Here is a 13,644-nt window from a genome sequence, read left to right as displayed (position 1 = left end):
ACCATGCCTATCTTTAAGGAGGTGGGAAGAACAATCCTTACCATGTACCTGGAAGGATGGGAATCCCAGAGGTGAAGCCCCTGAAGCCAGGGAATCCCAGAGGTAGAACATTCAGAGGTTCTTGCAGTATAGATGTGAAGGTATCAGATACTGGGAAAATGAATCAAAAGGAAGGAAAAAGAAAGCACAAATGCTTCAGAATATTTCTAAAGGATAGCTACAGAAGACCTCCAGCTTTAGAAAAGGAACATTTTGGAGGAATTGGTTGGAGTGGGAAGTGGAAGGGGCTAAGTTTGGAATGAACATGCCAAGTCAGATATTAAGGTGGATGTTCACCCTCTGCCTATCTCCCCAATCTCATCCTGTGTCACCTCCCCTTTCTCTCACCATGTTCCAGCCACACTCACTTTTGTTCCTTCATGCACCAACCTTGTTCTCACCGCAGGGTTATTGTACCTACTGTTTCTTCTGGAATGCTCTTTTCTGGGTTTGTCATTTAGAACTTATCATGGTGTCATCTCCTCTGAAAGGTCTTTCCCAGTCCAACAAACGTAGCCACCTAGTCACACTTTATCACACCTATTTCAGTATCAGAATCATACCTAGAGTTAACTGGTATTTTTGTCTATCACCCTCCCCTCATTAAAAAAGTAAGCTTCATGAGGAGCGCATGGGTGGCTCAGTCCGTTGAGCATTTGACTTCGGCTCAGGTCATGATCCCACGGCCTGTGGGTTTGAGCCCCGCATCAGGTTCTGTGCTGACAGCTCAGAGCCTGGAGCCTGCTTCAGATTCTGTGTCTCCCTCTCTCTCTGCCCCTCTCCCACTCATACACTGTCTCTCTTAAAAATAAATAAACATTAAAAAAAAAAGAAAGAAAGAAAAAGTAAGCTCCATGAGAACTCCATGGACTGTGACCTGGGTCACCAGCTTCAAGTACAGAGCTGGCACTCAATAAATATTTTCTGAATGTTCACATGGAAATTTTAGTTAAGAAGTATGCAATGAAAGAAATATAAGTCCAATGAGAAAAGCAGGTTTGGAATGTAAGTTTCTCTAAGGTAGTGAAGATGAACAAGAAGCATTAAACCTTTAGGAATGTTCTCCTTCAGTCGGTAGAAAAGTGTCAGAGACTGAGGAGTCTAAAACGTAGAATAAAGTGGCTCCTAATGAGGAAAAAAATTTCAGTGAGGGATGGGTCATTGAGGCCACGAGGGAATAAGAAAAAGGCCATTGCATTTGGAAAGGTCATCTGTGACTACCGAATTAAGGAGTAAAAATGTAGGGCTGAAGGAGAAAAAGGACATAGCAGGTATAACTCATTACTGGAGTAGTTTGGCAGTAAAGAGAATTAGTACTCTAGCAGGATTGAGTGGTTTTCTTTTTGTGAGTCCTATTCATTTTTCAAGGGAAGTGAGCTGGAGAAGGGGAAAGATGTAGAAGAGGGGTTCTTAACCTGAAGTTCATGGACCTCTAGGTGTGTGCATGGGGGATGGGAAGTGGAGGGGCGAAGAGGATTTGTAGCTTCATTATTTTCCAAAAGGTGGAGACCCTAAGGTTACTAACCATTGCTGAGGAGAGACAGAATAGGTGAGTAAAACAAAGTTAAAAACAAAAACTCCCAGAGGCCCAGAGAAGGGCTAGCTTCAGAGAAAAAAAGGACAATCTCTTCCTTAAAGCAAAGCTATAACCAGATGGGAAAGTTCACAATTGCATCACCATCTCAGCAAAACAGGTAGAAAGACTGAGCTGGAACCAGTGGAAGGCTTGTACAAACACGCCCCAGAGAAGGGATACTGAAGCAGGGCAGACGGAGGAGCGGGGAAAGCTCCTGCGTTCACTCAGACTAGCCAGCAGCCCTCGTGTAGCTCCCGCGCGGCAGCGTCGCCCAGGAAGTGGTGCTCGAGGCTGGGGCTCGCTGGCATTGTCCTTCACCTGAGAGCGCCCCTCTTAAACCCCGGCGGACCCGCCCGGGAGGGAGAGCGGTCTTATCACAAAAGGCAGTCACCACCAGGCAGCGGTGGTCATCAGCGCGTCAGCTTCGGGTAAAGTGGTACGTCCGAGCTTCTCCACAGCCGCCGTACTTTCCGTGCTTGTTGCGGCAAGCTGTCTCCAGACCCGCCTCTCCGCCTGTCGTCATCTCTGAATCATCCCGCCCCATTTCGACATCTCTCTTCCCTCCCTCCAGCTCTCGGCTCGGCGCAGGACCCAGCGACAGCGGGCCCCGGGGAACTCATTCATTCAACAACTGCGGGGTTTACAGGGCGACTTCGGGTGCAAGCCTGGTGAGGCGCGCTAGGGCCTGAGGAGCACAGGGCCTTCGGGAGTCGGCTCGCGAGCTGCACGAGACGGGGTGGGGGCATCGCTCCAGAGGCGACCAGTCTAACAAGCCGCCGCCCGCTTGTCGCAACAGCTTCCCGGAACGGCCCGCGGGCCGCGCCAGGGGATACCCGGCTCAAGCTGGCTCCACCTCACGCCGGCCTGAGATCCCGCGGGAACAGAGCTCTCGCGCCACGGCCGCCTGCACGCGACCCGCGCATCCCGGGATTTGGGGCGGGCGCTCGAACGCAGATCCTAACGGCATCTGTCAGCGGTTTGACCTTGAAGGCCTGGCACCACGCCCCATCTACCCCAGAGGGTACCGCCTGGAGCTCCACAGGCGCCAGTCTGGGGCCCAAATCCGGCCTCTCTCGCCCCTGGGCTCTTCGCTCTCTTCCGGTAGCCAATCGGATCCCGACGTGATGAGGGCCAATGGCCGCGGTCAAAGTATCAAGAGTGGTTGAGCCTATCAAAGTTCAGCCTTAAGTTTCTCCCGCCCTCCAGAAAAGTCGGAGGGCGGGTTGATCTTACATGTTGGCCAATCAATAGCCAATAAACAAGAAGCTTCCAAGATCAAAGGGGAAGGGGTGGAACCTAAGCAGTAGCAACGCCACGGGGTGGAGGAATGACAGGCCACTTCTCTAATACCACACACATTTTTTTCCTACGAAAGCAAAGGGGCGGGGATAACTTGGCAGCTGCACCAATGGCTGGCTGAAGGGCGTGTCCGCGGGCCAAGCGGGAGCCGGAGGCCCCGGGCTCTCTGGGCCGCGCCTGAGGCGGACGCGACGGGGCCGGGGGGCGGTGGCGGCAGTGGCGGCAGCGGCGGCGAGGGTGGGCGCCGCAGCTGGCCCGGGTGGATGGAGTTGGAGGGGCGGGGTGCTGGCGGTGTGGCGGGGAGGTCGGCGGCTGGGCCGGGGCGGAGCCCCGGGGAGTCGGCGCTGCTGGACGGGTGGCTGCAGCGGGGCGTGGGCCGGGGGGCCGGCGGCGGGGAGGCCGGGGCCTGCAGGCCCCCGGTACGGCAGGATCCGGACTCCGGCCCGGACTACGAGGCGCTGCCGGCTGGAGCCACTGTCACCACGCACATGGTGGCGGGCGCCGTGGCAGGGATCCTGGAGCACTGCGTGATGTATCCCATCGACTGCGTCAAGGTGAGACCTGGACCGGCTCTGAATCCGACCTGGGGCTGACCCGACCCCTGGGTCCTGTCCCGAGCCAGGATCCTGGCCGAGAGCCGGAGCCGACATGGGTTTCTTCCTGGCTCCTGCCACCACCACACGATTCGACCGATGCGCCATGCAAGCAAGGTCCCGACTGGGAATTGAACCCAGTCAGGAACCAGGACCCATTTCTAACCGTCAGTGAGATCTGAATCGGGACTGTGGAAAGAAAATCTGTCAGCCAAAGTCTGGATCCTAGACGGGACTAAACAGGAATAGGGTGGGATGGGATGGAACAGGTAAGTGCTACTAATTTGATTACGGTGAAGACAACTGGGGTGAATCAGACTCCGAATAGGATCTTAATGCCTTGAAGATGCTCTCTGGGCGAGTGCTTTTACAAGAAACTTGCTGTGTCTTCCCTTAACAGTGTTGGGGCAAGAACGGAAATCTGAAATGTCTCGGCTAGATAAATGATTTACTTATTAACTCTTAAGCCATGAATGATTGGAAATCATTGTGCAGTCAGAATTCATAGCTCCAGACTGGAAATGATTTGGGAAAACCCATGTTCAGGAAAAGGTTTCGGTTTCTCTGTGCAGCAAGCATGACACCCCACCTATTTCCTGAACGTGAAAACTAAACTGGGATTAGGATTTTGTACGGGGGCACATAGGCAGGCCCCCAAACGAGAGATGAACCTGACAGTGTGTTTCTTTAGCCACCTGAATTTGACAAAAAGGGGAAAGTTGCCTAGAAGGGAAGCATGATTTTGAAAAGCAGATGTAAGTGTGAAGAAAATGAAATAGGATTAACATGAAGGCATGATTCCTGTGAAAGTAAAAACTAATGGCAACCACAACCAAGCAGACTGGTTAGTGGGTACAGATGTCGGGTGCTTCTGAAGAAAGCTAGGTGAAGAGGGAACAGATTGTTCTTTACAGTTAATCTTGTGCATTAGGAAAGGTACCAACCTCTAAAAGTGAGGACTAAATTGAATGAGAAGTAAATTCAAGGGGGCTGTTGAAATAAACGTATTGAGAAAGAGAGTGGTACCTCCTTTACATATCAGGAGTAATAGTCCAAACAGTATTCTCACAGCTCTTTGACGTGTGTTTTCTCCTCAAATTAGACAAATGTTACATATTCCAAAGGAGAGAGTACTGAGTTGGGAAATACAAAGTCTATCTCTTCTGCTTCTTCCTGATTCTGGTACTATCACATGTTTTCATAAGTAGTGTGGATGAGGAAATGGGGAAAGTACTCATTAAGCTTTGTGAATGACATTGAGTTGATAGGAGTTTTCTAGTGCACTGCAAAGCAACTCCTACCAGTGGCCATCCCTATTGAAACTGGTAAATGAACTTGGTTAAAATGGATATTAGAACTTTAAATACCCTTGTCAATTGGGAGGAATAGAAATAAAAAGTAAAATCTTTGCAAGAGAAGTAAAAGGATGGTTAATGCTCTAACAGTATTGAAATGTAAAATGGGCAAGTACAAATAAAAAAGATTCAGACATTTATGTAATAAAGTCTAGGTTGAATGTGAGTTGTTAATGCTATATATCCAAAAGCTAATGTGATCTAACTGCAAAGTAAAGTAACCTCCCTATACCAAGACTGTGAGCAGAGAGCAGGAGCTAGCAGGGTCTAGGGTGCTATGTTTCAGGATGGGTATCAAATGAAAACTAGATCAAGGAAATCAATGAAAATTATTTAATGACTTGAAAAATACAGTGTAATAATGTGATTGACTTAGGAATATTACTATAACTTGTCAACTGAAGTGTTGTCCTATTACCTTGGTAGGCTATCTCCTTACTCCATGTATTTACATAATGCTATTGTTGCTGTAAACATTTTATAAATTTCTTTGTTAGAAATCCCTCTAGAATATTTGGGTGTATATCCTTAAAGAGGGCAGACCTTTGTCCTGTCACAAGATGTGGTCGATTTTTTAGTAACAGACCATTCAGAATCAAAAATGGTAGATAAGGTGGGAGATCAAAATGGGTAATACTGATTGGAGTCAGGGAGAAGGTAGGAGCAGAAAGCAAGGAGCCTGGTTTATTCTTGAGGCTGACAAACCCACTGAGGAAACACTTCTGAAAGAGGAGTTCCAGAAATATTTTGCATAATCACAGCACTGGTGGAATAAGTTACTTCTAGCCTTCCAAGCTGTTTTGAAGAACAGTTCTTACATTACTTTACATAAGCTTTGAAATTTGTGTTTTAAAAAAGTCCTATAACATTATAGTTATGCCTCAAAGCCCTATATTAAAGAATTAATTATTTGACCTGGAGGAAAAAAATGCTCAAGAGTCTTCAAAAATACAAAAGCTTATTTTAGAAGAACCATTTTCATTTGTCATTAAATGCTGGGATTTAAATGACTAGAGGGAACAACTAGGTGAGACCAGTAGGATTTAGTGTCACTAGGATGTTAAACATTTTTGTACAGATATGAAAGTAAAATTCAAATCTCTTCCTTCAGAAAGGCCTTCCCAGTTCACTTGTCCCAGGGTTTCCCAGTTCCTCTTTTACCATAAATGGTGGTGGAGAAGAGCAGCCCAGCCATCCCTAAGACTAGAAGCAGGTATCTGTGTTGGAGCCAAAACAGCAACCACAGTGTTTGCAAATGAAAGTTGACATTGCCTCTTGGCATGCAAGCTTGTGCTACCCAGCCACTTCTCAGGGTCAAGTTGATTTAAAATATCCTTGGGAGGAACCTAGCATAACCTTGCCAGGCCATAGTTATTCAGCCAACTATTTACATGGTCATAATAGGGAGGTTTGGGAGCCCAAACATATCCCAGTTTTCCATTTCTGGACCTCAGAGGCAAACATCAGACTTTATCTATAGGGATAGGCTCTGCAACCAAAGCAGTCAGAACTCTTCTCAAAATCATCTAAGTACCCTCTTGTCACCAACGTGCTGCTATTTGGCTATGTAATCGTGACAAAGGGAAATAAATCTTTGCCAAACTCCAGATGTAAATGGTTATCTATACACATTCACCAATGAAAGGTTAGGAAATGGAAACGTTGGCTTATTTGACTTTCTTGTATCTAATAATAATTATTCAGTAAATGTCAACTCTTCTTGTTTGCCAAACACTAACTGATGTGCCTTACATACATTTATTCGTTTAATCCGTGAAGCATTTTCATGAAGTACACACCATTTTCATTATTTTACACAACAAGAAAAGGAAGCAAGTTAGGTGGCACAGTCATGATTTGACCCCAGTCGGGCTCTCGGGCCTTCCATACAGCCTCCCCAAAGTAGATTTCCAGAGCCAAGCAAGGCACAGAGTTTCACAATAGTGCTCAGTCCTAAATGTGAACTTCAGATTGATAGCCGGACATAAAAAATCATTATAGCCAGAGAGAAACTTGAAAGTGAAATAGGAGCACCTGGGTGGCTCAGTTGGTTAAGCATCCGACCCTTGATTTCGGCTCAGGTCATAGTCTTACAGTTCATGAGTTCGAGCCCCACATTGGGCTGTGCACTGACAGTGTGGAGCCCCCTGGGGATTCTCTGTCTCCCTCTCTCTCTGCCCCTCCCCACTCACTCTCTGTCTCTCTCAAAAATAAACATTAAAAACAATAAAGTGAAAACAAGAAATACAAAAATGAAACCTGATTTATTAGTGGCTAAGGACCAGTTAGTTGCCCATGCATATTTGTGAAATGACATACACAAGAGACAACACTCCCATGATCTATACATTCTAAGATATAAACATATATTTCCTAGAACCATGTTTGAAGACAATAACAAGCCTTATATTTGTAGTACTTCATAAATTACCAATGGCTTTTACATGCCCTGACTCTTCAAATCCCCATAATAGCTCCATTAGCCATTCTTAGTCTCATGTTGTAGATGACAACACTGAAACTCAGGTTAAGTGACATATCCAAGGCCACACATCTAGCAAAGCTGGGGCTCAAACTCAGGCTTTCTGACTGAAATGTGGCTTGTTTTTTGCCAAACCACTTACCTATTAGTTTATTTGGCTTTTCTTCAAAGCTAGTGGTTTTTATATTAAAGGCTATTCATAAATTCTTAGAGATTTGATCTTTCTCCAAAAGAAAGATTTATTGGCCCACAAATTTGGGGAGCTGTATTCATTTCTGTATTTGGCATAGCTTATGCTTGGTTCCTCTCCATAAGGGTGTAAGTAGAATCGTGAATTAGAGTTAGGGGTATGTATGATATGTTCAAAGTAACTTACAGTCCAGGTTTCTCTTGGGGGTGAAACGTTCCACATCTCTGAGGCCAGACCTTTCAAGGCTGGTTGTCCAGATAATGCCAGTGACTTCAGCAGAGCAGTACAGCTTCTGAACATTCTCCCTATGCAAGACCAGTTTCGAACAAACCAATGGAAACACATAATTGTTAAGCCACCAGGATCAGTTTATCTTTATCAGCAGCCATAGCCAGCAAAGACCTGCAGTCGCTGAATAACTCCTCTGATGGATTTTATACCCCATGAGTGATGGGAAAGATCTGTAAACACATGCTTTATTGGAACTTTATGGGTTTCTTTTTTTGAGAAGTAGAATGAATGTGTCAAGTTGTAATAAGTGGTAACTGTATTTCTGATTGCATTTACAGTAATTAACCTTTTAACTTTCCAGTTCTTTGTTGGTAGCAGACAAGAGAAAATAACTAGAGGAATGTGGATTGCTTACAGCTAACTAGGACCTGTTGATCTGGTTAGTTTTTTTTTTCCCTCATGCTTTTGACAAGAGACAATACTCTTGGATTGCAGTTGGCCAAAAGGAAGGTTCAAGCTTTTAAATCCAGATTGAACCAGTAATTGGAATGAAGTAGGAATTTAAACTATACTTGGGCGTAAATTGCCCTTCTGGCTCACTAATAGTCTGCTTCTTACTTTGTGAATTGGTGCAGACACAGCTAAGATTCATTCGTTCGTTCATTCATTCATTCAACAAACAAATCTTGAGTGCTTACTTTGTTCCAGGCACTGGACATTGATTTTATATTGTTAGTCTCCATGCCATCTTAATCTTGAAATGCATCAATAGACAAGAGTTTTTCATTGGGAGACAAACCTCCCTCTGAGGGTCTGTGATTTGGTGAATGTTTCGAAAAGATTCATTTCCCAAATCCCAACCAGACTTTGTCCAGGAACATTATACAAAGTGTCTGCCATGTACTTTGTCCCAATCATTGAATCCTCTGGAAATTCCATGGATTCTGTTTCACAGAGACTGATTTAATTTGATGCCAGTTTGGGGATTCATTCAGTTTTGATTAGAAATCTGGGAGCCCCTTCAGTTTTAGAGACAAAGTTAGTTTCCACCTTTCATAGTCTCAAGGCAAATGCTCTTTCCCAGAAATAGAGCAGCATTGATTACAAATGTTACTTCTGCCAAGAGTTTAACCTACGGGCTCAGCTGCCAATGCCAAATAATCCATGAAAGTCAGATAATCATCAAAGATGTAATAAAGGATGAGCCATCGTCTCATTAGTCAGTATAGTGTGTGGTTAGGAAGCAGGCCCAGGATCAACCTTCAGAAATAAGGCATAATGTTGTAGACAGTAAATAGTTGACTTTAGAATCCATTTGTAACGAACTCTTGGCCTGGGTTTATTAAGGCACAAAAGCAACATCTCCTGAAACAGGCTTGATATTTGTTGCTGGGGCTATGAATCATTTCAGAGTTCAAGCATACTTCCTAAGCAGTTATATTCTTGAGAAAAGAATGGTGTTCCCTTCATAGATGACTAGCAAAAGGTCCAAGCCTTGGAAAGGTCAGACATAGATTTGGGAGTAGAACTGGGTGCCAGGTAGCACTCCCGCACATTGGCATGATTCCACAGAGGAGTGTCCCAAGCCTGAGTGCTGAAGTTACAACGTTGAATGAGAAGTTGGCATCACTGACATTGCACTTCTTTCTGTAATTTCAGACCCGGATGCAGAGCCTACAGCCTGACCCAGCCGCCCGCTATCGAAATGTGTTGGAGGCACTCTGGAGGATTATAAGAACAGAGGGGCTGTGGAGACCCATGCGGGGGCTAAACGTCACAGCAACAGGCGCAGGGCCTGCCCATGCCCTCTATTTTGCCTGCTACGAAAAGTTAAAAAAGACATTGAGTGATGTAATCCACCCTGGGGGCAATAGCCATATTGCCAATGGTATTGAGCCTTCCTGTGCTGGTTCCCCCACTTTCTCAACTCTTTGGGCTTTGCTGCTGTCAATGCTTTCCAGTCTCAGCATGGTTTGGAGCTGAAGCTTTGGGCTGGGGTAGGCCAGAGTATAGGGGAGGGACTTCCAAACCTGACGTTCTCAGACAATGGGCTGCTTCAACCCCACCCCTCTTTTGGGGCACCTCAACAAAGTGTTACGGTATCTTCCCTTACCTACCAGCTTGACTTCTTTCATCTCCCTGCATCAACTTCTAATGCCCTGGTAATGTGGAGACACACTGAAATACTCCCACTGTATATATCTTGATAATCGGGTGGTGTCCTGCTCCTTGGGGCAGGATCTGAGGTGACCCAGCTGCCCAAGGAAGACATTAATGGAGCCCCAGCTCTTTGCATCACCTTTTCAGGATCCTAACTGACCAGAGGCAGTTTGTGTTGTTGAGGACATGACAAGGCCTCAAGTGAATTGGGGTTGAGCCAAGAGACTTCTGCACAGAAAAACCGGAGGGTTGAAGGTTATGTGAAAGTAAGGGAAGGGACAGCAGCCTGATGCTTGAGGATTGAAAACCAGACTGAGAGGAAATTTGAGGGATACGGTGGTTAAGGACCTCAAGGAAAGGTCTAAATGGATAGATGTTAGAGTTTGGAGTTGGAATGGGCAGCACAGGGGCAGCAGGATGACAGGTGAGATGGTGTGGGGCAGATCTGACCACCGCGCCTCATGTTCTCCCTCCACTGGAGGCAGTTGGTGCTGGCATCCCTTGGCGGCAGTGTACCTGCTTCCTGTCTGGGGCATAAAGTGCATTCATTCTCAGAAATGTCTTTATAAAATCTGGGTTGTTTTCTTTGACTCTTCTGGCCTTCCTATTATACATATGGAATGTAGACTGGTAACCTTACTAAGTTGGTGGGAACAAATATCTTCATTTTTCAGAACAGGGGCTCGAGAGCAGTGGGTTCCCTCTCCCTGCTGTTGTTAGCCTAGCCACTCCCTTCACTCTGGTGCCTCAATCAATTGCCCTCTTTTGGCCTCATGTATGGCGATTGTTTTCTCCTTTGCAGGTGCGGCCGGTTGTGTAGCAACATTACTGCATGATGCAGCCATGAATCCAGCAGAAGGTAATGATTTCTCCACCTTTCCCCCTGTGGGCCACTACACCTGCATCTCTAGGCTTCTCCTTTATTTCTGGTTTGCGGAGGAAAGACAGGGAGCACCCCAGCCATTTTGGTGGGGAAATCCTTTTGTGTTACCGTTTCTTACCAGTAGAGGGCGCCCCCCCCCATATTGTCAGTGGGTAGGAGGAGCCCCTTAGGAAGCAAATTCATTGAGCTTTAATTCATCTTTGGGGCTTCCCTGAAAAAAGATATGGCTCTACTTGGCCTATTCCTGGGCTTTCTCGGAAGTCCTCTTTGTAGTGATTTGATCTCATCTGAAAATTTAACAGAGTATTTCACTTTTCTTCAAAGAGGTAAAGATGGATTTTGACATTTAAAAATCCTGCCATTCTTATTAGAATGAAGATAGTCGAAATAGGAATGAAAGGGTAAATTGTAGAGCTCAGTTCCTGCCCGGCTGCTTGGATCTTGGCTTCTGAGTTGGAGAATGAGGTACTCAAACAAACGTGAAGGGATAGCACAGTTGCCATGCTCTTTAAGCTCCAGCTCTTTACCAGTCTGGGCAAGGCCATGGTGTGGAAAGGGCCAAAGCTAAGCTGAAGATCCAGGGCTCATACCATGTTATCTACTCGAGAGAGTAGATGTTTGGAAACTAAAGCCACAGTCTTCTTGGTTAAGAACTGTGTTTTCTTTCTGGTAGCCCTTCTCCTGAGGAGGATAACCATCCTCATGTCATAAGAGTTGGGTGCTCTGCATACCTGAGGATTGGGATTGTTAGGGCTATCTGTTCATTATCACGTTCACTGCCACTGAGTCATTTCTTCCCTGGGGTTTTATGAAAGGGTAAGATCATAATAGGTTGGTAATTTTTTCAAGAAAATCTACTGGAATTTCTAAACCATAGATGTATCTTGTGTGTTCACTGGTTGGTTTTAAAGAAATCCTACTATAAGTCAGTCTTATTTTTTGGCCCTTTATCAACCTTCTCCTATCCCCTTCTCTCAAAAAAGGGAAACTTTAATTTATTAGATTGATAGCTCACTCATACTTTTTTTTTCCCCTCTCCATTCCAATGGCTGACCTGCTGACTCGGGACTCTGAATCTGGACACTCTTGCTCACCGGTTGATTGCTGGCATCATTTCCTTCCTTCTTCTTGTTGATGGCACTACCAGTGGTCAAGCAGAGGATGCAGATGTACAACTCCCCATACCACCGGGTGACAGACTGTGTACGGGCAGTGTGGCAAAATGAAGGGGCCGGCGCCTTTTATCGTAGCTACACCACCCAGCTAACCATGAATGTTCCCTTCCAAGCCATTCACTTCATGACCTATGAATTCCTGCAGGAGCACTTTAACCCCCAGAGACGGTACAACCCCAGCTCCCACGTTCTCTCTGGAGCCTGTGCAGGAGCCGTAGCTGCCGCTGCCACAACCCCACTGGACGTTTGCAAAACACTGCTCAACACCCAGGAATCCTTGGCTTTGAACTCAAACATCACAGGACATATTACAGGCATGGCTAGTGCCTTCAGGACGGTGTATCAAGTAGGTGGTGTGACCGCCTACTTCCGAGGGGTACAGGCCAGAGTAATTTACCAGATCCCCTCCACAGCCATCGCATGGTCTGTGTATGAGTTCTTCAAATACCTAATCACCAAACGGCAAGAAGAGTGGAGGGCAGGCAAGTGAAGTGAAGTAGCACACGATGCAGCCAGGGGTCCAGCACTGCTGCGTCCTGCCTGCTCCAGCCACGTTCTCGGTCTCCTGGCATGCTCCATCTGGCCTTGAGTGGAGGTGGAAGGAAGGTAGAGGGTTCTCCCCAGGCTATTGGTGTTTTGGCTAACACCAGTTCCTGCCAGCCTCCGTTGCCGCCACCTTTCCTTCCAGGCCCTAAGCAAGTGCAGCAAAGCACACCACAGTACCTTTGCTAATAACCTTTCTCCATCCTGGGCCTGATGACCTACTCTAGACTGTTACAGAGGGACAAGCAGCTCATTCCCCTGGTTCCTAATAAAAAGCCTTTAAATTATATGGTTTCATTGGATTTGTTATGCCAAAGGGGAAGTGAAATGTTTTTAAGTATTCTGACTTGAAGCATCAGTCAAGGGGTCCAAGAGGAAGGTGTGTTGTATATGTCTGCAGTCTGGGTTCTTGCTGGTTTTCATAGTGACTCAAGGCTTTGGAGCCCTACTCCCCCTCGTTTTAGTATTAAGCTCCAAGGAATCTCCCTGATGGCAGGAACAATGGCCTTTGACAGATCCTAGCTAAACAGGTGTTCTTGATCCCCACTCTTGCCTTTTCCAGGGGACAATGGCACAGCACAGAAGAGGCAGACCTCTCTGCTCTCTCAGCTCGGCCTGCCAGAGTAAAACTTGGCATACGGCACTTTGTTTTCTAATGTAGCTGCAGAACAAGAGTTATTTAGTGAAGCTGCAAGACCTAAGGATTATGTGGTAAATAATCGGACCTTTCATTGGGCCTTAAGGCTTTTACAAAGTAATTTAACGTGTGTGACTATGCTTTGCTCTCACAAGGTCTGTGAAGTAGGCAGTGCAAGCATCACCTCTATTTCACAGGTAAAGACAGCTCAGAGAGGCTGCCTCTTGCCCCAGTTCTCACAGTAAATGCAGAGCTGATACCCCAACCCAGATCTTTGGCTCTCAGAAGTGGATCTAATTGGGTCTTCTGGCAGATGGGAAATGAGTGGAGCGCACGTACCCCAACCTGCCATCCCCTAAAGAAGCTCCCTCCCGAGGACCACGTAGGCTGTGTCTGCAGACTTGCAGGGATAGGACTTTAACTGCTTTGTGGGTTGGTCTGTTCCCTTTTTTGGATATTACCAGTTATTAGCAAGTTCTTC

The 13,644-nt window shown here is 46.3% G+C and overlaps 1 protein-coding gene across 4 annotated transcripts; it reads left to right on the top strand.

The window, feature by feature from the left end:
• Positions 1–2,120: 2,120 nt before the first annotated feature.
• SLC25A28 (solute carrier family 25 member 28) lies at positions 2,121–12,813 on the top strand. 4 transcript variants are annotated; one of them, XM_047825395.1, is made up of 5 exons: positions 3,332–3,468; positions 8,127–8,204; positions 9,425–9,653; positions 10,728–10,784; positions 11,956–12,813. In XM_047825395.1, the coding sequence occupies exons 3-5, from the start codon at positions 9,431–9,433 to the stop codon at positions 12,471–12,473; spliced, it is 798 nt and encodes a 265-aa protein (XP_047681351.1). In that variant the 5' UTR covers positions 3,332–3,468; positions 8,127–8,204; positions 9,425–9,430; the 3' UTR covers positions 12,474–12,813. The 4 variants fall into 4 exon arrangements, with proteins under 4 accessions (XP_047681348.1, XP_047681351.1, XP_047681350.1 ...); XM_047825392.1 differs by lacking the exon at positions 8,127–8,204 and having other exon boundaries at positions 2,121–3,468; XM_047825394.1 differs by having other exon boundaries at positions 8,127–9,653.
• The last annotated feature ends 831 nt before the right edge of the window (positions 12,814–13,644 follow it).

This window comes from Prionailurus viverrinus, chromosome D2 (assembly GCF_022837055.1).
Source record: "Prionailurus viverrinus isolate Anna chromosome D2, UM_Priviv_1.0, whole genome shotgun sequence".
Taxonomy (NCBI): domain Eukaryota; kingdom Metazoa; phylum Chordata; class Mammalia; order Carnivora; family Felidae; genus Prionailurus; species Prionailurus viverrinus.
This window is presented reverse-complemented; position numbering and strand designations above follow the sequence as displayed.

Bases quoted from the DNA above. Each gene is read 5' to 3' on its own strand.
- SLC25A28 (XM_047825392.1), top strand. From the start codon at position 3,178: ATGGAGTTGGAGGGGCGGGGTGCTGGCGGTGTGGCGGGGAGGTCGGCG. The intron at 3,469-9,424 runs GTGAGACCTGGA...CTGTAATTTCAG, and splicing joins ATCCCATCGACTGCGTCAAG to ACCCGGATGCAGAGCCTACA. The intron at 10,785-11,955 runs GTAATGATTTCT...TGGCACTACCAG, and splicing joins AGCCATGAATCCAGCAGAAG to TGGTCAAGCAGAGGATGCAG.